Below are 27,123 nucleotides of genomic sequence, written 5' to 3'. Positions count from 1 at the left end.
TATGGTGCTTGTGTGGCTGTCTGTATTACCTGGGTCTGCTGATCAGGAAGTTTTATTATTCAAAATACTACAAAATGCAGATATAAAGGCATACTATTATAGAAATAAAAGAAGTTTACCAAAAAAAAAACTATGAACAAATGTAATACAAGTATAGAGTATTTCCAATGTCTTTTGACAAGATTTCATTAAATTAGCTGCCTCAAATATTGTCCCTTCATTTCTTTGAAAATAAATATTGTAGCTGCACTTTTTTTCATGAGGTTTTAATTTTCGTGAGCTCATCTCAATCACTAATACTTAAGCCATACCAAATATTTCAACCTTATTCATATAACATACTTGCCAATTCTACTGTTTTTAATGGGAGATTCCCGTTTTTTGCTTCCATCTCCTGATTTCCTGTTTTTTAATTTTCTCCCGTTTTTGCAGTTTTTTCAGTCAATCATCAAAAAGTTTCACTTTCTTCTCAGTAGATGGTGCCTTTTTCTATTCTACCAATGTCAGGGAATAAGAATTTTTCCAAGTAATAACTCATTTAGTAAAAAATAGTTTTTTGGAAGCTTCCCACATTGCATGTTCAACGAAGCACGTGCTTTGCCGAAAATGGCAGCAGATTTCAATCTTTTTGCATCTTGAAAATATTTCAATTATTTTGAAAGAGTGAAGTTATTTTAACGTGTGCTACCATATACCTACTTATTTTATATTTTATTTTCATTATATATTGATTTTTTTTTTTTTTCGGATTTAAGTAATTAACTTTTTGTAGTTACTTTTTTGGTGGAGACTGGGTAATGTACGAAACTTTAAGCAAATTCACTCCTTATTATTTTGTTTTTCCTTTTCAGTATATTTTTCTTGCTGCTACCAATTAGCTTACATCTGCAAAAAATCCCCATTTCACTTTGAATTTAGTATTCATGTTATTAAAAAGCACAATTTAATCATTCTGTTGTGAAGATATGTCGCAAGTGACGTACCTAGATAACTCTAGTGGTACCTCCTGTTTTTTTTTTTTTTTCTTCGAAGGTTGGTAAGTATTATATAATCAACCTTTGGCTCTGTTCACATAAAATTCACGAAATTTTCATCTCACAAAATCTTTGATAGCTTGATTTTCGCGAAAATTATGGCTCACGAAAATGAGTCCTTTTACAGTATATCTGGGATGGGTAGATGCAGACAAGTCATTTATGAGCAAAAAACAAGCTGTTTTGAATGAACATCGTTTAACTGAGTTTTTATAACAATTTAATTCATTTTAGTATTGCTTTTATAGTTCTATCCCTTTTTGTGCTTTGCAGATCAAGTAGTCAGTGCATTTATTTTAGCCTAATACTACACTGTATAGTAGGGGAATGTGGGGCAAAGTGAAATGGCAAAATATTTTCAGAACTTGCAGCATCACCAATCTAGAGATACTTTATCTACATTCATATTGTTAATTCCAATCCAAACAGCTCTAAAGATAATATAATAAAATAATACAAGTCATTTTCAAAATTTGTTACACATATTTCAAGATTTTGTGGTTTGCCAAAAATAATTTTTGCTATAATAGGGATACAATTTTTGAAAATAATATTTTAAGTACTAATTGAGATCTACTGGTATCCAATGCAGTACTTAGGCATATTTTGATTTTGCACAAGGTGGCTAGTGGAACATGAAATGGTTCACTTTATTTACTTATTCAATCATTTATGTATTTAATCACATATGTATAAATTAATTAATTCATTAATTTACATTCCTTCATGCATTAGTTCACTAGTTCACTCGTTTATTGTTTCTAACATATTTATTTATTGGTTTATTATTTTATTATTTATTCCTTCTTTCTTTTATTTACGCAGTCATTGGATCACAAATGTTTGCAACAATCAAATAGAAAATATTTATTAGGAAAATATTTTATTTTTCACTTGGCTAGATGAAAAAAAAAGTGAAAATTTTCCGTATTTTTCTAAAAAGTAGATTTACTGCCAAAAATAAAAAATACTGTTTCAATTCAAAATACATTGTTCCTTTTTTATGTTCTGTAATTTTCAGAACAAATTTCCAATTTGTTTATTTAAAAAAAAAAGAAGAAGCTATCTTAATTATTTGACTTTTCCCCACATATCCCAACATTGAGAGTGATGATTTGTAATTGTTTAAAAAAAATTAAATAATTTTTGGTGTATCGCAATTTAATGAAACTTTCACTGGTGATGAGATCCAGTTTCATCACCTTCATTTGAGTTTTGGTTAGTTGAAAAATTATGCAATATTACTCTTTTATTCTGCACAAGGAATGTTTTAATTTATGTTGTTGCTTAAAAGTTTGCTGCAACTGCACATTTTTAAGTACCAGTTTTTTAAAAATTAGTTTGCATTTAGCTTAATTCATACTTTTTATTTTTAAGAAGAAATTATAACTCTGCCAAGGCTACCAAGAGTTGAAAAAAGTTAAGAAACCCTGTGATATTAGCATGGTTTCTTGTTAAGTTCTTTTAAATAATTATTTTAAATAATAAATGATCAATAAAGGCATTTAAAAAACATGAATAAATTATATCAACACATGAATAAACTTTCTTTCACAAGGACTAGTAATGAAAAGGAACTTTTATTTAAAACAAAGCTTTTGATGAGATAATTTAACACATTTCTCTTTTAAATCCTTACTAACATAGGATCTGATAAAATATGTAAGAAGCAGAGTCTAGAAACTAAACCTTAGTCACCATTAATAGCAATTCCTTTCTAATTTAGCAACAGTCGAACATTGTTATCACATTACCATCAAGACTATCAACTAAGTGTCGTCATAGCCGAAACAACGTCTTGACCAAAATAGTTTAAAAGTACATAATGAAGAAATATTTTACAATACAATGAGACTTAATAACCTAATTAATATTTTGATGTTACGAATTAAACTCGACTAACACAGATTTGAATTATTGGCACATTGGCCAAAGGCTAAAATTATAAAGAAAAAAAACTTCACTTTTTTTTCCACTTCACTAAAATATTTTCCAATGAGGATTTGCTTACTTTTTAAATAACGATTGAATTAATTGAGGCAGTGAGAAGCAAAGGGATGCAAGTGGCAAACTTAAAAATTCGGAGATAACCAGTACAAATGGTAGGTGAACCTCTCCTCTGTCTTGGGGCAAGAGATTGTACTAGTAGCCCTGGTAGGTGCTGCTGTACAGCATGGTTTAGAAAAAAATGTCAATGAAAGTCGACCTAGGATGTTATCTTTAAATGTGTTTTACTCAAAACTTGCAAATGTCCACTTACATCCCTTTGCTTCTCACTGCCTCAGATACTTTCTTACAAAGTTGGTTTTTGACTGAAAAGAAAATACACCATTTATCAGTGAGGAAGAAACCAATTGAAGAATTCTTCACGTCTCCCCACATCTGAAACATGAAAGATCATTTTCAAACTTTTTTCTATACAGTCAAGTCCCATTACAACTGCCGTAACGGAAATTTCGCTGTAACGGATTACAAGTAACATGGCAATTAAATTGGGACAGAAAATGTATTTCATTGAAAAGAATCTTTCTTTTTATTGGTACTGTCGGCCCGTTTAATCGGGTAACGAATAAACAAATACCACTCTTATACGAATGAAACCTCTCCCGGAACCGAATATTTCCCCATAGATTAAATGTTAAAGATCTTCGTTAATGGGACAATTTCACCCGATAATCGAATAATATTGATCAGCTATTTTTTACTCAGAAAATTTTTTGTATACATCAGAAATAAATTGAGTAAGGACAATTATTGACGTAAAAATATAAAGTAAGATTTTTTGCCGACAAAGGGCGAACAAACAACATTCATATTCCATCAAAACATTTCCAATATTCTACCGAATTTCTTTCGTCTTTGTCATTAGATAACGCAGTCCACAATTAAATGAAAGAACACGAGAAATATACATTTTAGACGATAATAAATTGATAAACATTAACGGTAAAGCACAGTAGACAAGGAGGGGAAAAGGGGAGTAAGAAATATATTCCCAAAACACCTTGAGTGAGCAATCCAGTATTACGGAATGTTTCACAAAAGAACACTGAAAAAAAGTACCAAAACAGCTTTCCTAACTCAATTGGTAAGTTACTTTTTGTAATTCTCATATGTACTTGTAATATACATACTAATTATTAAACTATTTTATTGTTTGCTAAACTTATTTCAAAAACTTTTTGCCAGTAACATTTATTATTTCCTTTTTATAGCTATTGGTTTTGAAGTCAAGTGTTTTGTCAATTTAGAAACAAAGAAAATTTCTCCGCTTAATCAAATACCCTGCTTAATCGAATAAAATTTCTTTTATGCGGGGCCGAAAGTATTCATTGTAACGGGATGTCCTTGTATTTTATAACAACTTTAACAAATTTCTATGCTTAAGCACACTTTTAATACTGAATTTTCCTTGTAAATCTAATAAAAGGCTCAATATTATCTCTTTGTCTTGAAGAAGTTTGCTATGACCAACTACAGCTGAAGGTAGATACACTGTTTTCCTTCCCCTGCTACTTCCCTAGTTCAGTTTAAAATTCCCCTGCCTTTCTATTGTCCCCGATGTAGAAGATGAAAGTTTCAATTTCAGAATTGATACGCATCAGCTATAATAACACAAGTATATTATTGCTTGTCAGAAATTCCTACACAACGAATGTTTTCATTATTTTATTGAGAATATTTCAAGTGTGAGGAAAAAATCAATCCTGTCTAAGCACAAAAAAGGGTCGTGGTAGCCGGAATTTCCCAATAAAACAATGCCGTGAAATCCAGAGTCACTTAACTTTAAGAATATATGCCGTATGTCCAGGACTTTTGAAAAACTGACATGACATACAGAGTGTCATGAAATACAGGTATTGTGATAACAAGGTTTGACAGCATCTAATCAAAATGCGTAAATATTACCACCTAAACTATTCGAAATTGTGAAGCCTTTTAAAATTTGAATACATTATTTACTTGCAGCTGTGACCAGTTGAAGATCAAAATGTTGAACCAAGCTCAAAAATTAATCAATAATATTTATGAAGGGGGGGGGGGATACCTAAGAATGTTTTATCACAGTTAGCAGATTTTCACACTATATAAGATTATTTTGATTAAGTATTTTTATGCATTCCTATTACCTTGTTACACAGATGAAAAAATGAACAAATATTATTACTATTATTTTTCTAAAAGCATTCAGACAAAATTAAGAATTTACGATCTAAACTTAAAGGGATAATAAACGACTTGAAATCATTTCCTTTCATATTTCTTTCACCTTGATCCACAGATGAAAATATGAACAAATATTATTATTATTATTATTGGAGCATTCAGTTAAATCTAAGAATTCACGCATAGTTAGGAGTAATTTTAAGAGATATCAAATGACTAGAAATCATTTTCTTTTTATTTTTCATACCTTGGAGTCAAGGGCTAGTGAGACTTAAAATCTATAAATAAAGCCCTGTCTCAAGTTCAACTTGAACTAAAATTTAACGATATAAAAATGAAAATGCAAGAACAATGACGATTAATTTTCCAGATTTGTCAGCAACGAGAATAAAATACATAATCTAATCTTAAATTATGTCATTTACTGACAGACTTCTATAAAAATGTATAAGGTTACATTTGACATGAAATTAATGAAATAGCATACTACAAAATTATACTTTTGTGTGTGACAAAAAATACATGAAATTATTTTTAAGTACATGTGAATTAATTTACCAATGAGTGGTTGAAAAAAAAAAAAAAAAACAGAAAAGGAGAACAGCAAATGAGAAAATATTTAAACAATATTCATGGCACTGATCCTCCCTTGATTAACAACAAATAAAACATGATTTCATAATTATTTTGAAAACATAAATTTAATAATGAATGATATATAACTAAGTTCAAACTGTCTTTATAAAACTATAAACTTTTATCACTGTGTGGTGATAATATTAAAAGGGTTATTTAAGTCATCAGAAATTGAATATTTTTATTCTTTCACAAGAAATTTTTCCCAATAATATGATTTATCAAAGTTAGTGCTCTTTAAAACTGCACAAAATAAAAATTAATTTCTAATAATTTTTATTTTCAAAAGAGTTCCTAAATTCTAATAATTAATGATTTAATATCTCAAAAGTCTTACCTTAACATTCAAACAAAAAATAACTTAAATTCATTTAAAATACTTCATTACTTTAACATCTTTCTTTTTTTTAAGTTTAAACAGTATTTTAAACACGATAAAACCTAACAGGACTTTTAAAATATATTTTTAAATATTCTTTTAAAGGGCTTTAATAAAATTTTCATTTCAACTGAGACACATCACTGAAATGTTATTTGACTAATATTTTTGAAAATATTGGAAATATACAAATCATTTAATAAATTTTTTGAAAGATTTAATTTTAAAAAAGATTTTTAGTTAAAAAAATTACATTTAAAAACTGTTCATTGCTAAACCGATAAAAAAAAAAACAATAATAATATAGCAAAAATCAGACTTTCCTCTTTCACATTGTGTACTAAAATTGAAATAACTCAAAAAAAAAAAAAAAAAGAAGAAGAAGAAGAAAGGAAAGGAAGGAAGAAAAAAAGCTGGGGAATGAGAGGATTTTGTGATTCCCCAAGCAGAATAAATTAAAAATTACTGCTCAAAACTATTTTCAAACAGGCAGATTTCAGTCCCTTAAGAAATTATTTCTGAATTAATGTCTTTTAAAGAGCATGAGCGTAACTTTGAGCTTCTTGGAACTAGACTGCAGCAAGTTTCAACTTTCACACAAATAAAAACAGGAACAAAACAATTGCAACAAAATTATAATATAATGAGGACCTCCTAATTTGACTACATGTATGAATAATTAGCAAAAATATCTCAAAAAAATAAAAAATAAAAAGAAATTTGCCTATTTTACAAATAAATACATTACAATATATTAATTACATAAATTTCAATCACTAAGAAACTAGAAGAGGCATCTTTCACCAACGTATCTGATCCTTGTACTGGTCGTAGACACTCCACCGTTTCAAGGTCTCGTAACCAAGGACTACAAAAAAGGAAGAAAAGAACGTCTGTATGATACGTGCGGAAAGACCTTTGGATAGAAATAAGATGCCTTCCTCAAACCAAATTTTATTGAGGGCACTAGAAAAAGAATTCATTCGGTGAACCTGCAAAAACAAAAAAATAAAACATCAAAGTCATATGAAATTAAAGTCAAGGGAGTTCACAGCATTTTAAAAATACTTAACAAATCAATTCCTTATTTCTTTTTCAAGGTACAGTACAAAAGTGCCAAGAGTTATTATTTAGAAAGTTTAAAGATTGCTGCACTTTTACAGCAATGCTCCAATATAAGTCAGCCTGCTTAATCGGGCAATAGATACACATACTTGCCAACCTTTGAAGGAAAAAAAACAGGAGATTTTACTAGAGGTATATAGGTGATTCACCATCGACATATCCTCGCTGCAGAATTTTAAAATTATGCTTCTAAATAACATAAATACTAAATTTAAAGTGAAATGGGGATTTTTTGCAGATGTAAGGCAAATTGGTAGTAGCAAGAAAAATATACTGCTAAAGAAAAACTAAATAATAAGGAGTGAATTTGCTTCAAGTTTCGCACATACTTCAGTCTCTACCAGAAAAGTAGCTACAAAATTTAATTACCAAATTCCGAAAAAAAAAGGGGGAAATCGATATATAATGAAAATACAATATAAAATAAGTAGGTAAAGGGTACCGCATGTTAAAATAACTTCGAACATTCAAAATAATTGAAATAATTTCAAGATGCAAAAGGATTGAAATCTGCTGCAATTTTCGGCAAAGCACGTGCTTCGTTGACCATGCAATGTGAAAAGCTTCTAAAAAATTATTTTTTATTAAATGAGTTATTAATTGGCAAAATTCTTATTCCCTGACAATGGTAGACTAGAAAAGAGCGCCATCTATTGAGAAGAAAGTGAAAATTTTTGATGATTGACTGAAAAAACTGCAAAAACGGGAGAGAATCGTAAAAAACGGGAAATCGGGAGTCTCCCGTTAAAACCAGTGGAGTTGGCAAGTATGTAAACAAATACCTTCCTTACAAGAATACAGCTTTCCAGAACTGAATATTTTTCCACAGATGCTATGTTAAACAATCCCTCTTTAAACGATCGAATAATTCTGCCGGATAATAGAATAAGACTGGTTTGCTTTCCCAAACATTTTTGTTATAATTTTTTTAAAAAGAAATTTAAAAAGAAATCAAGTAACACAAAATGACAAAACAGAGCGATTGTTTTTAAATTTTTTAATATTAGAATGATGGGAGTACATAGTGGAGAGTTCTTTTAATGTTTTGAATGTGGTGATATTTCTTCACACAAAAATCAACAGCCAGAATGAAATCCATTGACCCGGGAATAATAAGCACTTTGAAAATTTAAGCGGGGGTTTTAATTTTTTTTATAATTTCGAAAGAGATATAAAAAAATACAGTCAAAAAACTTTGCATAAACAATCACTTACTATGAAAGTTTTTAAAAAGTTATGCAGGGAAAAGTGGTGCTAAAGCAATGTTTTTTCAACTCAAGTTCTAAGCTATGCGCATTTTTTAATTTTTCACAAGTACTTATAATTTAAACAAGTAATATTATATTACCTTGTTGTTTATTGAGCTTATTTCAAGAACTTTTTACCACTAACAATAATAAGGGTTGGTAAAGCTTTGAATTATCGTCCAGTCCAAAACTATATTTTTGCTGAAATTGTATTTGTTAGCATAAAACAAAAATAATCTAAAATCTATAAAAGTAAATATTTTATAAATTAAAAAAAATAAAATGTGAACAATCAAATATGTATTTAAAAACATATAAAACCTATATGTTTTTAAATACATATTTGATTGTTCACATTACAGCTGACTCTAATTTTGAATATGTGTCTTTTATGTATATATTTTTTGTTCTAAATTTTTTTCTTAATGATTTTCATATTGTAAGTTAAAAATAAACCAAATATTTTTACTGAATGTGGACTAAACATTTTTATTTTTAGATCTAATTTATTTAGATAAATATTGTGAACACTTCGATTGACAAGTTATTTATTTATTTTTTACCAAGTCACATTAAATACATTAATACATTTTAATACTCAAAATTTATTTTATATTCAGTATACCATATGAAAACACTAAGCAGGCTGTAAGAAAATATAATGTCTCAGCCCACCAAAGCATTATTTGCTGTTTACCTAATTAAAACACAATGTACACAAAAGACTGAAACATAAAATTAATATCATTAATTAGTGGAAATGCTTTGGTAAAAACTTGAATACATTTGTACTTAATGGGTGTGTATATATTTATACGTACACACATATAAACTAATACATGCAACTCTAAAATTCTAAGAAAAAAAAACAACTTTCTGTTTCAAATCTTGCAATTTACAAAAAAATAAATAAATAAATAAATAAAAAAAATCCAGTTTCTGTCAACAATATTTATTGAACTTTTTACAAAAATCACATCTTATTCAAAAGTAAACATTGAATGATGATTAGAATAATTTGGATAATTTTTGGTGTTTTGAACAAAGAAAGCTCATGGCTAATCTTTTAAATAGGCTTAAAAGTTTGGTGCATAATTCTGTTAAAAAGAAAATAATATGGATTACACATTTATATATTAAAATAATTAACATTTTTTATGTTCTCTATGAAAATATAACTAGTAATCTACATTTTAATATGTAAAAAATCGATTTTTCTATTTTTTCTGGAAAAAAAAAAGATATAAAAAAAACTATTTTCCCCACCACCTCAAATTTTTGGAAATTTTGCATCTGTATTAAGAATGCAAAAAGAAAAAGTAATCCAATACAAAGAACAAATTGTTGTGAATGACATAAAGATACAACTTCATGAAAATAATTTAATTATACTTCCCAAAAAAAAATCTACAATTGGTTAGCGGGAATATAACTATAGTCCGATCCCGCTACAACGCGATCCAACTTACGCGAAATGGCTATAATGAGAGTTTTTCATGAGTAATGAATTTTTTATTGCGGACACAAATTCCTCGACCGCAACATGAATTTTTTTGAAAATTAGCAGCCGAGCGTTAGAATGGACTTTGTTGACACTAAATTTTGGTTTTGTGAATGGACTTTCATCATCGCTTTAGCATCACTGAAAGCGGAAGTTCACACACTGCATTAGTCTAAACAACGTTTTGCTTTAGTTTATACAAATAACCTCTCCGATTCTTAACATGTTTTTTTTTCCCTTCATTCTGCATAATGAACGTTGATAAAATGGAATGACTCCCAAACACGCGTTTTCATTTTAAGTTCGTGAAAGTGGAAAGATAAAGAGAAAGTTTCTGAGCATTAAAGAACAGGTCAAGATTCTCGATATGGTTGAACAATTAAAAAGTGCTTCGAAGGTAGCACGACAATTAGATATGAGTGAATCTTCGATACGACTCCATTAAAATTCAAGAAAAGGAAATCCGTAAAAGTTCAGAACTTAGCTTTAATACTGAAGCTGGCGGAGTAGTGTCTGAGGAGCAAAATACAAACATCATGAAAGTGGAAGCTGCTCTTTCATTGCAGTTAAAAGTCTGAAAGAGGGGTGTTCCCACACTACATAAACCATCATCTTCATCATTTTAAAAATTATAATTAAGTTTACAATGTCTACTGTTCAGTGCTATTATAATGCAGTAATGTACTTAATGTAAGTGCCGTACTGTTTTAATTCATGTCTCTCATTGATTGTTGATTTTGTGCATCATAACAGTAATTTATGTTAAATAGTAACGCTTTTTCTAAAATACAGTAAAAAGTCAGTTTTTTATAAAAGATATGGTAATATATAGTTGAGAAATGGTTTGAAACAATTTGAGGGGTGTTAACACATGTCTGAAATAATTGGGCATGCTTATAAAAAATTTCTAAACAGACTTAGTTCCACAACGCGAAATTTCGACTTGCGTGAGGGGTCTTGGAACGCATACCCCGCGTAAGTCGGGACTCGACTGTACATTTATCCACTATAATATTAAAATCTGTTCGCGTCCGTCTGTCTGTCTGTCTGAAGATTGATCTTCTCGAAAACCACTGCGAATCGGGAGTCAAACGAGATACCGATCAATTCGAAATTTTCCAAAGAAAACAATAGGACCAATCTCATAATTGTACGACTTTAATTCGCAGAGATATTAATTAAAACGTTAATTAACATTACGTTATTCAGGAATATTTATTTCTTTCCTGTTGCCATTTTGCATATGGGTGAGCAAATAAAATTTTAAAAATTGTTTTAAAAAAGATTTTTTTGGCTGCTGTCCAAATCTTAAAACAACGTTTCCATCTAGAATTTCATGTTAAATTAGTTTAAAATTGATTGCACTATTCGGACATAGCCTTTATTTTATCGTCTGTCTTTTTTTTAATTTTTACATTCAATGTTCTTAACTCTTTTCAGCAGAGGAAAGTTGTTTCTTTAGCTGTGTTTATTGATTGTAGTGTAAGTTTATGGTTCACCGGCCTCATATTTTGGTACATTAATTATGTGTGACTAATTATGTTTATTTTGTTGGACCTTTTCCCGTCCCATGGGTGAGTTTTCGAATTGTAATAACTCTCTTTTTCCTTCCTGTTTCTATTTTTCAAATACAGTTTGCATCGTTAAAAGATTGTTTGGATTTCTTTAAGTGAAATAGAGTTGAACAAAAAAGATTGTTTTTAAGGATTTTAACTAAAGCTAAATTGGAATCTGCTGACTTGGTATTAAATTAATGCTTATTGGTATTTATTTAGTCTTGGTGCTTTAATTTCACGTAATCAACCAAAAAGTGTGTGTCATTTTATGTAAAAAGCTGATTGTAATTGTACATAAATATTTCAGACATAGGCTATCAGATGTAATTCATTTTAACGTGAGCACAGATTATAGTTGATAATGCATATATTTTCATCTTTTGTGCTAATTGAAAATACCCATAACTTGTGTCATTGATAAATATGATTAACGTTAAAGAGATTTTTGCCAAAAATATGCTCTGCTGGTGTTTTGCAAACCTTGCATTACGCGTATTTATTTACTCCTTAGCGCTTTAGAAACTGATGTCAGAGTAATACAAAAACATCGATTGGACATCTCTTTCATTTTTAAGTAGCCCGTGCAACGCCGGGCACGCAGCTAGTATTGTAATAAAATATGTTTCCAGTATAATATAATTTTGGGAAAAAATATTTTTGTCTACTTGGCTTGTATGATCTGTAAAAAAAAATAAAATAATATGAAAAATGATAAACAGAAAGAAGGTGTGAAAAGACTGCTGGAAATCCTCAGCAATGGGAGAAAATTATGAATATATTTTTAACATGTAAACAAAGAAATTAAAATCAGCAAAAAATACTATCAAAGCATAAAAACTGAATGAAACTTATGATTCAAAGTAGGGATGGCCAACCTGCAGCACCTGAGGCACTGAGGGGTATTTAAAGCGGCATGCAAATAAATATTGAATTTTTTCTAACTGTTTTCAGGAACTTTGTCAAAGCCTGAAAACCACATTTGAAAACCATTAAAATACGATTTGTGGTTAATTTATTCTTAATGACACATATCATGATGAATGAAATGGTGCCAAAAATATGGTCCGTTTAAAAGCTCTGCCTGGAAATATCATATAGATAGCATGGGCCAGGAGGTTGGCACACAAATTATGTCTGCAGAATTGCAACTATGGTAAGTGATCCAAATTACATTGAGTTTAGAAGTAATTTTCAATGTCTTTTCAAATTGATTTGGCCGTTTGGTATTATAGGTTAATATCAACATATCTTTGTGAACAAATGTTTTCTATTAAGGAACAACAAATCAAATAAATGTTCAAGATTAATTAATATGTTTCATTTTCTTCAAGGTGTAACCTCAATATTTTTTTAGCTAAAAAGCTACAAATTCATAAGAGACATTGACTACAAACTGTTTAACAATTCTCTAGAATTGTTTCAATTTACTTTTCTTTTAATTATATGCATAAAGTAACTGACTAAACCTTTAAAAATGTTCATTAGCAAAATCATCTAATTTTGTGCTTTTTCTTCCTTTTCTCATTATATTGTTTTTTTTTTTTTTTAATATTCTCTATTCGGATGCACATGGATTTAAAAAAAAAATAACTAGAGGAGGGTGGGCCACAATGAGACATTGTAAATTCAAAAGTAAATACTTTCAGACAACTACCCAGGGGCCAATCCAGGATTTTTTTCTCGCTACCTATTTTTGTGAAAGTATTGCATCATTCTATTTTTGTGTAAGTTTTTTTTTTATCAGCACTGTTTTTGTGAAATTTTAGATTCATCCTAATCTTAATTTTTGTAAAAGAGAAGTAGAACAAGTGAAATTTTAGTTTGAAAAGTGTAAATGTCATCTAATATTATTTTTAACAGGTTCCGTTTTTTTTTTTTTGGGGGGGGGGGGAGCTAAAAACCTAAGAAGTATGAAAAATACCATCGTAATTTCAGCTTAATAGGCTATGTACTGTGTACAATATAGGAAATTATAAGAAAAACGGTTTCCCAAAACAGATGTTGAAAGATTGCAATAATGCATAAATACACTTAGGCGAGAAACAGCTAAAAATTAGTTAAAATACTACAAAAAGGTTTCTATTTAAGCGATTGTTCATATAAACCTGCTTAGAACTTTATTTTATGAGTAAATTTTGTTTTAAACAGAGAAACAAATTTTATATGTTAAAATGCTATTTTTTGTGCAATTTTCGATGTTTTTGTGAAGCTACTGATTTTATTACTTGATTTTTGTGAAAGTACCGATTTCAAAACAAGATTTTTGCGAAGGGACCGAAAAACGGTAGAAAAATCAGTTTTTATTGGGCCCTGCTACCACCACCTAGGAAGAGTAAATATAACCAAAATGTGTTACTGTTTGGACACACTGAAAGTTTTTTGGATAATTTCTTGCATCCAACATAATCTTGAAAAATTTCAACATTTAAGCTAAGTGTTGAAGTTTATGTTATTACTGACACTTTACTCTTCTATTATTCAGCTGTAATATTTTTAACTCATGGTTAATTTTAATGATATGAAGCAAAAATCTTTATTTTGTTGTTTGGGCCACAATGAGAAGTCTCATTGTGGCTCAAACAGCAGTAAGCAAGTGTAAAATACTTATCTAATTCATGTTTTAGTTTACAAAAAAGAAATTTAACAATGAAAAAAGGCTTGATTTAAAAATATTTATATTTTAACTAATAACAGTAAAATCCCTATAATGGGGACATTAACGGGACAATCTTTTTGTCCGCAATAGAGGAGTGTCCGCAGAACAGAGGTTCAATAATGTTATTTGCATTAGAGCTGGGGAATTAAAAATTGTCCACATAAGAGGGGTATCCGCCTTTGAGGGGTGTCCGTTAGGAGGGGTTTTACTGTATTACAAGTGAACTTTATTTTACTACACAGCTTTGTACAAAACAAAACTAGAAACCGGTTAGTTATTGATAAGGTTGCCACACATGGTACTTATTTCAAAGCACTTTATAATTATAATAAATATTTGTATTAAATAATTATAAAAGTTAAATGCCAAATATTTATTATTTTATTCTTTTCGTGTTTTTTAAATCCTAATTTTTTTTATTATTTTGTTTTTTTACTTATTGTAATTAAAATTGTTTCGTATGTAAGAAAAAAAGTTTTAACCATTTAAAATATGCTTTAGGGGGACACAGACCTTGAAAACATCAAATTTATGAAGAAAAAAAAATTGTTGGAATTGTGGAAAAAATCAGTCTGTATCACGTGGGGTTGTAATTTTTTAATAATTCTGTACTGAATTGAGTTTCTTTAATAAACAAGCTAAAGGTACATATTTTGCAAACTTTGGTAAAAATACAGCAGGAGCCAAACCAAGATATTTTTCTCGCTACCTATTTTTGTACAAGTATTGCATCATTCTATTTTTGTGAAAGTTTTTTTTTTTTTATCAGCATTGTTTTTGTGAACTTTTAGAGGCATCCTAATTTTTTAAAAGAGAAGTAGAACAAGTAAAATTTTAGTTTGAAAAAGTATAAATGTCATCTAGTATTATTTTTAACAGGTTTTGTTTTTTTGGGGAGGAGGGGAGCTAAAAACCTAATAAGTACCAAAAATACCATCGTAATTTCAGCTTAATAGGCTATGTACTGGTGTACAATTTTGGGAAATTATGAGAAAAACGGTTCCCCAAAACATGTTAAAAGATTTCAATAATATTGCATAAATACACTTTGGCGAGAAACAGCAAAAAATTAGTTAAAATACCACAAAAAGATTGCTATTTAAGCGATTGTTCATATAGACCTGCTTAGAATTTTATGTTATAAGTAAATTTTGTTTTATAACAGAGAAACAAATTTTATATTTTAAAATGCGAATTTTTGTGAAATTTTCGATGTTTTTGTGAAGCTACCTGATTTTATTACTTGATTTTTGTGAAAGTACCTATTTCAAAACAAGATTTTTGTGAAGGTACCAAAAAAACGGTACCAGAATCAGCCTATATTGGGCCCTGTACAGTGATTATTCAGCTGCCCCATTGTGGCCCTACTTAGTCTCACAGTGACCCATCACTGGGCCACAATGAGACACTTTTCATTGAATTTATAAAATTTAATTTTTTTTTTCTAACATTAAATGAGCTAAATTTGGTGTAACATACTATAATTTGATATCTTTAATATAATCAAGTATATTTCTGTGCTTTAGAACTCACCAATATACGAAAAATGAAAAACATGTGTTTTTTGTCTCATTGTGGCTCACCCTCCCCAACTTGAGAAAAAAACCCACAATCAGCATATAAATAATATTTTCCCTTTTTTGTATTTTTGAGAGTTTGTTGGAAAATTTGAAAGACGCTATGCGCAACTTTTTATGTCCAGATAGAGCCATTCTAGCCAAAACGGTTGGAAATCCCTTATATATTTAAAGCATTGAAATCATAACAAAAATATTTCTTTCCTGCTAAAAAATGACAAAATAACCTTAATATTTGCAAAATGCTGTTTTTTCCTCATCAGAATAACTTTAAATATTTTAAATAAACTGTTCTTAAAGTAGTTGCAAAAATCTTGAAAAAAAAACAAAAAAAAAGTAGTAATAATAATACTTAATGACAGCAAATTTATATAGACATTTGATTTAATTTATCAAAATTTAACTATTTTAAAGAAAACTTAAACTTCAGTTTAGACATTCAAAAGAAACATACTTCTGAAGAGAAAGAGGTTGGTTGGTTGGTTTGAATGGGTTTTTTGGGCCTTAGCGAGAGCCTTAGTAGGCTATACTGCTCCAAACGATTGTTGAATAGTGGAAAGCAGAGCCAAAAAAAAAAAAAAGATTTTTATTAAGGAGCAAAAGACATAAAACTTCTAGATTTATGAAAAATGTGCAAAAATAAATGGATTAACGAAGTTTTAAATTCGAGGTGACAAGCCGAAAGGAATAACCCAGAAACAATTTTGAGTAATATAAAAAATAATAACAACAAAACAAAAACAAGGACAGAAGAACAAACACTGAATAAGAGACAAAAATCCAATCTCCTGAAAGAAGGGGAACAATTTAGGATGAGGTGTGTCCTCTAGCAGTTCCTTCAGATATGGATGAAATTGATTGACAAAATTTGAAACGAACATGATTGAAATTTGGACAATCGGAGAGGATATAAAACACTGTCTGATTGACATAGAGGGGCCAGAAGTATAAAGCAAAAATATAAATTTTTGAACACAGGAGCTGTAAAATGTGAAACAAAAAACGCAAAACTTTTATAAAGCTTCTTCAGAATTTCTTTTCGATATTCTGAAGAAAGAAATATTTGAAAATGACAATTTTTTTTTAAACTTTGTACCAAAATTGCTAGATATTTTCCTGAAATATTTTCAGAGTTTTATCAATTTTGCCATTTTGTTATCAGTTATAGTACTGATTACTAACTAATAGCAGGGTTCGCGTTTACGCGCTATAGCGGGTTTTTTACGCAAATTCGCGGGAAAGGGACGCAACTTCTGCGAAAATTCGGGTCCTAGGGACCCAGAACACCCAAAAGATAAAAACCAGAAAAAAAACTGTGGAAAACGCTAAAGATCTATCTGGTGAATGCTTTTAAGCTTCAATGACCAGGAGAATTAATAGAAAAGGATTAAAATGACCCTATCTCTTTATCAGCTATTCAAACACACACCCTACTGTTGACCAGTCAATGGAATTTTAGTGATAAGACTGGAGCTTACAGTGACCTCCTGGGCAGAGCTCAAGGAGCTAAATATTGCATGTTCTTAAATAGCCCATTGTACTGTATTCTAAGAATAAGTTCTCCCTCAACTTTTATCTTGGGGAAATTCCTGAAACAACAATAAAGATCAAAAGTAAGAGTGGTTTCAATGCAATCTTCAGGATTAATACAGGACAACTGAGTAGTAAAAGCTTATCTATTTTGCATTCATGTAACCAGAATTACTTTTGAAAATCATTCTTGCATCCTCAATAAAACGAAGTGTGAAAAAAAAATGGCGAACATTTTCCTGATCGCGCAAAACACTAAGTTCTGAACTTCACATTTTTCTTGTGAAATTGCTTATGAATATGAATTTTATACAAAAGCACTTTAACCTTGTTCACTTTCTAGTAATTCACCTATTTCTGATGGGCTATTTTTATTTGGACTTGCAAAGTAACGTATTAATCGATCGCGCCATTTTGAAAATGGTGAGATTTTAAAAATAGCACGAAAGCCAACACAGATATTTTGAAAGAGTCAAAATGAAGTCAAATTTTCTAATTTAAGATTGCAAATGAGCAGTTTTCATACTCATGTGAGAAAATGTTTCCTTTTTGCGAAGCGATTTTGGCATTGGGTTAATTCGCTTGGGATTTTTTTCTATTTCTATGAAATTGCCAATGGTAATTGATAATTCATGGAGGGGGGGGGGGGCTGTTTGCTTTTTTTCGCCTAGAAAAATATTCATGAAAGCAAAGGTTAAGGGAGTGCTTTCTGCTGGATCATTCAAAGGCATTTGTTTTTTAGTTCATGATAAAATCCAACTTTAAAGTAAATTTTGAGTTTACCTCATTGTAACTGACTAAATAGTTTGTCAAATAACTAAGTCTTGCAAGTATATTATTGAAAATATGATAATCACAGAAAAAAAAGGGCAAAATTAACCAATTTAGTGTATTTCATACCGTTTTTTAAATACAACTATGTGGATAGTTTCTTTTCCCTAAGTATAAATAGTTGTATATTATTTAATTATATGCTAAGATTTTCTGTTTAAAATTTTAAGGGACTCATTTTTTCCACCAAAGGACCCAAATCTATTTCATTAATCGGTCCCTGGGACCCAAGTTACGGATAGTTGGGCGCAAACACTGAATAGTTTCACCAGAAGCATGTTTACGATAAAGGAGATAGCAAATCCAACATTTGAGCAATCTTAAAAAAAGGTTATTGAAATCTCAAAGAGTATGGGTACAATAAAGAATTAGGAAAATCCTAAAATTTTTAAGGAACCTGAAGGGGGGAAACCAACAGGATGCCAACAAATCTTGCATCAAAATTCTAAAAAAAAAATAAATAAATAAATAATCATAATACTTAAATAAGATCCTACATTTGAATCTGTATTATTCAATGTCAATGTCGAAATACTTATCCGTCTGAAGTTAGCACAGTAATACAATTTTTTAACCATCAGAATTGTAAAAAAACTGTTACACAGATTTGGAATTAATTTATCAAGTTAAAAAGTTGTACATATCCAGACTTAGATAAAATGAAAAGTTTTCTGCTAACACAAATCCTAACTAGAAAATTTTCTGCAAATAATTATTTTGCCTAACTCACCCTTGAATAAAGAATTAAATTTATATTCAAATATGTAAAAGGCCAAAAAAAAAAGTGCTAAAAACAATCATTTAATTTTTTTTTTACAATAAGATATAGTTTGAGCTTAATTTTCACCAACTGAAGAGTCAACTGCCGAAACCATTATTTTTTTCACACGTGTGCTTTAAAAGGCTTTTGGAGAAAAGCTTCAACAGAAATAAACTGGGATTTTTTAAAAAAATTCCCTTTTTTTTTTAAATATTTTTATTAACGTTGGCAGTTTGACAAAAATTTTCTGCAGAGCCAAAAATATTCTGCGAACGCCGTTCAGGCGTTCGTCTGTATTATGCAAGACTACATCATGAGAAAATCATTACCTGGATACGAGCTCGAATGACATCCAGTGGATTGGTGATCACAGCTACTGTAATGCCACTCATCTGCCCCCCTATGCAGTGGATAAACATGTGGGATGTCCATAGAGGCAGCACTGATGCTAGAGCATCTGCCAGAGAAAAAAAAAATGTCAGTTTACAGCGTCAAAAATAATACTGCATTAACTGAGACATAAAAATATTGCATAATTAAGAGAAAGAATTTTTTAAAAATTGTGTTATTTAGATTGGTGACTGCCTGCAGTTTTTTTTTACGTAACTATGCATTTTTGAGTAGTTCAGTCAAGACACAAAAAATATGACTTAGAGCACATTAATATGACCCCAAATGCATGCCTGCCAACTTAACTTTCCAAGGAAAAAATTCAAAAGGTTTTTTACTATCCATTTAAGTACAATCATATGGAAAGGATTTACTTCAGAATACTTAATACAGCTTGATGTACAGTTAAAACTTGTTTTTGATCAAACGTAATAAGCATTGATAATGACGCTAGATTTTGATGTATTGAAGTTTAAAATTTATCAGGAAACTTTCAACCAATGGAGTACATACATCAAGACAATCTTTAGAAACACAATTTCACATGGTTTTTCCCCCCTCAAAATTCCCTAAACAAAGGGATTTTCCTAAGCATTTATAAAATCCTGTACATTTTTAATAAAAATTGGGAAACTGGAAGAAATGCTGAAAAGCCAGCAAACCACTGGAAAAACCAGTAGGTCGATAGGTATGCAAATGATATCACCCTTCGAGGGAGGGAAGGGGTCCATGGAATAAGCGAGTTTGTGACAAGGAGGGGGGAGGGAGAGGAGGTAACAAGAAGTGTAACATCACATTTTTAATAAGATTGTTTTTATGAAAAAAAGCATGCCTTGTGACAAAAGAGCAGTCGGGGTAGGTGAAATGTGACAAAAGGAGGATAGGAACAACACTGTTGAAAAAAAGTTGGACACATGGACAGCACCTTATACAGCTCTTTTTACTACTTAAAACTTATGAAGTTGTTGATGATCGAACAGTCACTGCTATAATTTCAAGTGCAACTATATGACATAAAATATATATATATATATATATTTTTTAATAAGAGAAGGATACTTTAAAAGAGAACTTAACATTATTTCATAGGAAAGAGTAGAAGCTGTTACATGGTAAATGAACCTTAATTTAATTTAACAAAATATCAAAACTCAAGATCAAATGAGTAATTGGATATTTCTCTAGCAAAAACAGCAATTCCATACTTCCCAACTTAGCAAGTATGCACTTGGTGATTTGTGTCATTTTTGGTTGCACAGTAGAGTCTCGAAAATCCGAGGTAATTGGGGCTCCCCTCATCTCGGATTATCCAAACAGTTCTACGGACTACATAAAGACATGTGCTGTTTACTTCCTTAAGCAATGAAAAAGAAATATTGTCTCCTCTAAAAATTTATCACTCAAATATCAACATAAATTTATGTTTTAATTAACTCTAAACAAGTTTTGATTCGTTTTTTCTTGATATCTACATGTACTTGCGTGTAAGCTTGTAGGCAACCAAAAACTGCCCTTTGATCATCCTTGAATTAATTTAGTCACAACATTTGTTTCTATATGTATTCTACAAATATTATGTGTGTACCTCACATAATACAAAAACGTTAGTAATAGAAGGATAAAATTTCGTATATACACTTCGTACAGCGTCAAGTTTTGCATTTCCCTTTTAAATTGCAATTGGATGTTCCAAAAGAGCTGCTTGTTCGTCCTTTGAGGCAAAACAATGTTTTAATTTCAAGTTATTATTTGTATCAACCTACTTCCTACTTTTTTCAAGGCATTTGTAAACCTTTCAGTTTCTTTTTATTACCTTATTGTACATTGTTAGAGAAGTTCTACATAGCAAAATATTTCAGTTTTCAGATTAAAACATTTTTCGTCTATAAAACGTTTTCCTTAAAAATATCAACAAATCACCTCGGATTAAGCGGAACCTCAGACTTTTGAGACTCCGATTTTCAAGACTCTACTGTATTACAATGACAAGCTAACACACCAAAAAGATCTTAAAAACTAATAGGAAATTTGTCAGTAAATAAATGTATTTTTTAAGAACTGAATAAAATTAATTTAATGCAAGCACAGATTTTCAACTTACAAAGTTTCATTTCACTTGCAGAGTTTAAAACTTACTAAATATTATAACTTAGATCTCACGCAATTTGAATAATCTTTGTCCCATGTACTTGAAAAAATGACTAAATGAGTTATTTTTATTTTATGACTTGCTGTATTGATTACTTCTTAAATGTATAAGTTTGCTTCTCACATTTTTAACATTTAACTACATAGGTAATTTACAACATGAATATTTGAGTATAGTATTTCATTAAAAATTATCCTAAGTTTAATACATTTAGTACCAAACTTAAAATATTAGTAAAACTTGAACTTGAGAACAATTGCAAATACAATATCGGATTAGAGCAAAGTACAACAATAGTAAAAAATGAATTCTTAAGATTTGCAAGATATTAATGAAAAAATTATTTAAACAATAGCTAGAGTAGAAATATCATTAATTATCTTACTATTTATCACTTATTGTAAACCTCATAATAATGCAGGAACATCTTTCACATACAGGGATGAGAGTGGTCAGAGAGCAAAAAAGGAGGAAATCCCAAAAAAATTTGCAAAATCATGCGGAAAAGGGATGACATACAAAACTGCATCAAAATAACCACTGAAAGCCATGATATTCAAAAATTCAACGAAAAATGGCGCTCGTTTCAAGGTAATATAATTTTTCCCCCATATCAATTATATTTTAAATAATGGGGCGGAAATTGATACACGACATTGTTCTTAAAGCATAGTATTCATTTCTGAAATTTTAGTCATAAAAAAAAAGATCAGGAAAATTTGAATTGCCATAGTTAGAAAATTAGTTGTACATTAAAGTTGTTATAAATTGGAGTTGGAAGCAAATTGAAAGATAACATTATTGCTTTTTATTTGTTACTAACACCCTATGTTGTACAAATTTGCTGCATTGCACCATTTCTTGCAAGTTTATTTATTTATATATAAATTTAAATTTTCAAAAAGAGGCAACAATTTCTAACAATCGAGTCCTTTAATAAAGGGTTAAGGGAGCCAGAGTTCAATCTTGGCTGTATCACTCAATAATGTCAAATTTTCATACTGTTTAAGAAAAATATCTTCTTTAATGAAAAACATTAGAACTAATAGTGTTGAAAATGAGCACCATATTTTTTTTAATTAAGTTTGTTTGTAAAGTAAAAAAAATACAACAGAGTGAAAAATGTTAAGTTTTAAGGTAGAACATACTTTTCATAGCAAGAATTGAAAGCAAATAAATCCTTTCCTCTTGCATTGAAACTGAAAATTTGATTTAAAAATCTCCATAATACAATTTTGGGATCAAAAGAAGTACTTGCAGTTGCCTCATTTAATCATAAAAATCATGAAATTCTAAATTTTTTTTAACTGGCTGTAAAGCCCAAACCATTTAAGATTCGCCATAAATATTTGGTACACTTTCTTGAATACATAAAAAAAAGTAACCATGCCAAGTTTATTTAAAATCCGAAACTGTGGGAGTCGGAGCACATTTGTTTTGATTGACCTTTGCATTTTTTCTAAAATGAATTTAAGAAATAAAAATGTCATTGAAATTAAAAAAAAATAAATAAATAAATAAAAAAATAAATAAGCAGATATAAGGTAGCATATGGTGAAAAACCTTCCAATATTAAAAATGATCAAAATATTTGCAGGATGCAAAAAGACTGAAATTTCAAACACGACATGCCGTTTTCGGCGAAGCAGGTATTTGATGTAGTTGGCATGCTTTCCAAACATAAGTTTACAGTAGATATTGTGGAGCATAAAGATTTGAGGAGGAGAAAATAGAAAAAATAAGTAAATAGAGACCAAAAATTTAGAAAAATCGGAATATTTTTAGATTTTTAAGATAAATAAAAGCGTTATGAGGCCTGAAAATGGCAAAAAAGGAGGAAAGGTTTTAAAAGCCAACAGAGAAAGCCAGAATTCCGGTAAAAGCTGGAAAAATCTCATCCCTGTACATAAATAAATAATAATTAAATCTTGACGGAATGGATTTTTTTCTTTTTTTCAAGTCTGTTGGAAAGTGAAAATCAATTTCTCCCTTTTAAGAAGTACTTTTATGATTTATAACATCAAAATGGGCTCCTACATAACTCCTACATTAATTTTAAAAATAATAATGATAATAAAAATGAAAAAAAAAAAAAAAAACATGAACAAAAAAATGAAATTAATTATCCTTACAAGTAAAAAAAATTATACGTAAATTGAGAGTATTTTTGAAAATTCTTCTTTGCAGAAATAATAATTTTCAATGAATGAAACAATTTAGAGAGTTCACTTACAAAAAGATACGAAACAATTGAGAGTTCAATGAAAAAACAAACAAATAAAAAATTTAAAAAGTTAAAGATTGAGTAACATAAAATGTGCCTCATACAAAACTAGAAATTGATTTCATTGAAAATAACAACATTATCAGTTCGAGTCGTATTTCTGTGATATTGATATCAAGTTTGGCTCATTGGCATGTCTTTCTTAGCAAATTCATATCCTACTAAGAAAAAAGCACACACCAACTGAGCCAGACTTGGTTGCTTTAAAAATAGAAACATAATAAGGTTTCCATAATTTGAGATTGCTAAATAGTAAAATAAGTAGCTTTTCGATTGATTGCAACCTTACGTAAAAAGCAACAGTGTGTGCAAAAGGTACAGAATACCCTCTGAGCTGCTTTCAATGCAAGTGCGTAATTACCAGAATAAACTGGATAGAACATCCACCATAGTGCACTGCTAGGAACATAAGTACACAGCGACGCATAATATCCTCTGTAGAAACCTTTAAGTCCATCTTTTTTGTACACCTCTCTCACGATGGCCATCGCCAGACCCCTCCTGGAGGAGCCAAGCTGAATGTTCAGAGGATTCATGGCCGTGGGATTTGCGACACTCTTATCCCTGAGCTGCCCGAGGACCATCATGTGCTGGGACACCACATCGAAAGGCGTGATGATAGTCTGTCCCACCAGGGAGCCACAGCCTCCACCAATGAGACCCTTCAACCTTCCGTCCCGAATGTCCGCATAGAGGGTCAGCATGTGCCGGACTTTCTCGTAGGTTATGATGTAGCCGATGCCCGAGACCATCTGGATGGAATTGATCCAGAAGCCTCGATAGAGTCCACAGGCTCCTTCGTATTTCAGGATCTTCAAGAAGGCGTCGAAGGTTCCGGTGTAGAGGGCATTCTGCCTCTGGATCTGCAAGCGTGTCTTGATGACCGTGAAGGGATACAACAGACCACGGAGGGCGAAGGAGTTTACCATCGAGAGCGAGAAGAAACGGCTCTTGTCCATCATATCCCATTCAATGGTAAATATTCTCGGAGGATCCATGGTTTCAATTTGGCACGTCATGCTATGCAGTCCGAGGTCAAGAGCATACGGGACAGTCCATGGCTACGAAGAAGAGGATGACTTTGCGAAGTGTCATCAATTTGCAGGCATGGCAGTGATGAATGCAGACATTAATAGCTCCATTTCCTGAAAAGTAAAAAAAAAATCACATACCAGAAATAAGAACAAAAGTATTAGACACATTTCTCCACAATACAGTCAAATCTTGTTTGAAACTATCATTCTCCACGGGACCAGATGATTGTTGAATGTTAACTGATATCTCCCGTTCATGAGATTTGAGTGTACTAAGCAGGATTGACAAGTTGATAAAAGTGCTTGTGAGAGAGTAAAGTTCATCCTTAGTTTTCTCAAAGTTCAAACTTTAAAATTGAAGTAACAGGCAAGAATATTTCGCAGATAAATTTTAACATGGTGGTAACAAAATCCAGGAAATGAAGTTCCCTGATAAATTCACTGATATTCCCTGGCCAAGCTACAAACATTTCCCTGATTTTACAATTCTGCATTCATACAGATGGAAAGGATAACAACATTAATGTGGCACATAATTTGTAAAAATAGCTACAGATGTTTCGGAAATACAAAGGACCATTTTATCAACACAAAAAGATGTAATGGATAAAAAAAAACATTTAACTAAGGGCAACAAGCAATATTTGAATGGTCTGGTGTCTTTTATCCACTAACTCCCTTCTTTACACATAACGGGTAAATCCTTGTAACCCTAAACTGTACAAAAGTACAATGCTATTTTTCCAATTTTTGGTACTCCTTTGGCATGTTTTGTTCGGAAAAAAAAATTTCTTTCATTTTGCTCAAAGAAAATTCTAGTGAAAAAAATGCTTTTATCGTGTTGAATTCAAAAAAGGATATCGTCGCCTCAGAGCAGCAGTAAGATATCTAATCCTAGAAATAACACTAAGATATCTTACTGTTGCTCAGAAGTGATGATATGTCAGAGTGAAAAGTTTTGTACCAATGACGAATCTGAAAGTTTCCAGTCGTTAGAGCATCTTCATCTATTAAGGTTTAGAAACGCATTTTGATGTAACATAACCTGATGAAATAGCATTGATTATTTTTTTAAACTAGAAAATTTAAAAGTTATGGAGACATTACAACATAGATATTTAAGCTGAGGGTAAAAAAGAAATAATGTAAAATAAACAAACAAAATTGTAAAGTCCCTGTTCTGTATGCACTCCTCTGTTAGACAAAAATTATTTGCCCCGTTATTGTCCAGTTTAGAGGGGTTTTGCGGTATTTCATCCACTAAATGAATCCATTCAGTTTACTCCTAAAATTGGGATAAGTTCTCTAAATATTCAATAAATTTTTAAGATTAATGAATACATTATAATGTTTGGATAAGATGTGGTTTTGTTTTATGCTTTGCTTAAAGATAAGCTTTCTGTCACCATGTATATTTTTAGTGTGAAACAATATGTTGGAACAATTACTTTTCTAAATTTAATTAGTCATGTTATATAAGAAAAATTGCAAATTTTTGTTTTGTTCTGAACTGTAGTTTTGGAGCAAAAGCAATACTCCAAGAAAGAAAATCTGTTACACACACAAAAAGAGGGATCTATGTACAGTCGAGTCCTGACTTACGCGAGGGATGCGTTCCAAGACTCCTTGCGTAAGTTGAAATTTCGCGTTGTGGAAAATTATATGCATACAATTTTTTTAAAGCATACCAAATACTTTTAAGCACTTATAAACACCCCTCAAACTGCTCTAAAGCATTCCTTAACCATTAGTTTCTTCCATAAAGAATTGAACTTTTACTGTATTTAAAAAATAAAAAACTGTTATTCAACATGAAATACTTAAGATGCACAAAATGAATGACCAATGGGAATAAAAGATATAAAATAAAACAACACTGTACGCACTGCATGCAGCAAAATTAAAATGATGCACAAAATAGTACTGTACAGTACAGTAGCAACATTTACGAGTTAAAAAATGAGGATACTAGTGATGATTTATGCTCCAAGATCAGATAGTTATGCTTATCTAATACATTTTTAAATACGCTTCACCTTTTATTTTAAACGTTTCAATTTGTGGCTACATCTCCTTTACCTGATCTTTTTATTAATACACAATGCAAAAGCTTGCGTAGCTTCCATTTTCGTAATTTTTACTTTGCTAGACTGCTCTGAAAGTTTCAATATTGAAACTAAGATCTAAACTTTTACGGACATCTTTTTGTTTTGACTTTTAATTGTACATATGGAAGATTCACTCATACTTATTGCTGCGCTACCTTC

At 30.3% G+C, this 27,123-nt stretch overlaps 1 protein-coding gene across 1 annotated transcript; it reads right to left on the bottom strand.

The window, feature by feature from the left end:
• Positions 1 to 7,016: 7,016 nt before the first annotated feature.
• On the bottom strand, positions 7,017 to 24,841 carry LOC129232667 (solute carrier family 25 member 44-like). Its single transcript, XM_054866800.1, has 3 exons — positions 24,184 to 24,841; positions 19,329 to 19,456; positions 7,017 to 7,208 (listed from the first exon to the last, which is right to left on the bottom strand). The coding sequence occupies exons 1-3, from the start codon at positions 24,839 to 24,841 to the stop codon at positions 7,017 to 7,019; spliced, it is 978 nt and encodes a 325-aa protein (XP_054722775.1).
• Between the last annotated feature and the right edge of the window lie 2,282 nt (positions 24,842 to 27,123).

Source organism: Uloborus diversus, unplaced genomic scaffold, assembly GCF_026930045.1.
Source record: "Uloborus diversus isolate 005 unplaced genomic scaffold, Udiv.v.3.1 scaffold_13, whole genome shotgun sequence".
NCBI classification, from domain to species: Eukaryota; Metazoa; Arthropoda; class Arachnida; order Araneae; family Uloboridae; genus Uloborus; species Uloborus diversus.
The sequence above is the reverse complement of the archived record's forward strand: the minus strand, read 5'-3'. Positions and strand labels throughout refer to the sequence as shown.

Bases quoted from the DNA above. Each gene is read 5' to 3' on its own strand.
- LOC129232667 (XM_054866800.1), bottom strand. From the start codon at position 24,841: ATGACGTGCCAAATTGAAACCATGGATCCTCCGAGAATATTTACCATT. The intron at 19,457-24,183 runs GTAATTACGCAC...TTTCTCTGGCAG, and splicing joins GTTCTATCCAGTTTATTCTG to ATGCTCTAGCATCAGTGCTG. The intron at 7,209-19,328 runs GTAATGATTTTC...TTGTTTTTGCAG, and splicing joins TCATTCGAGCTCGTATCCAG to GTTCACCGAATGAATTCTTT.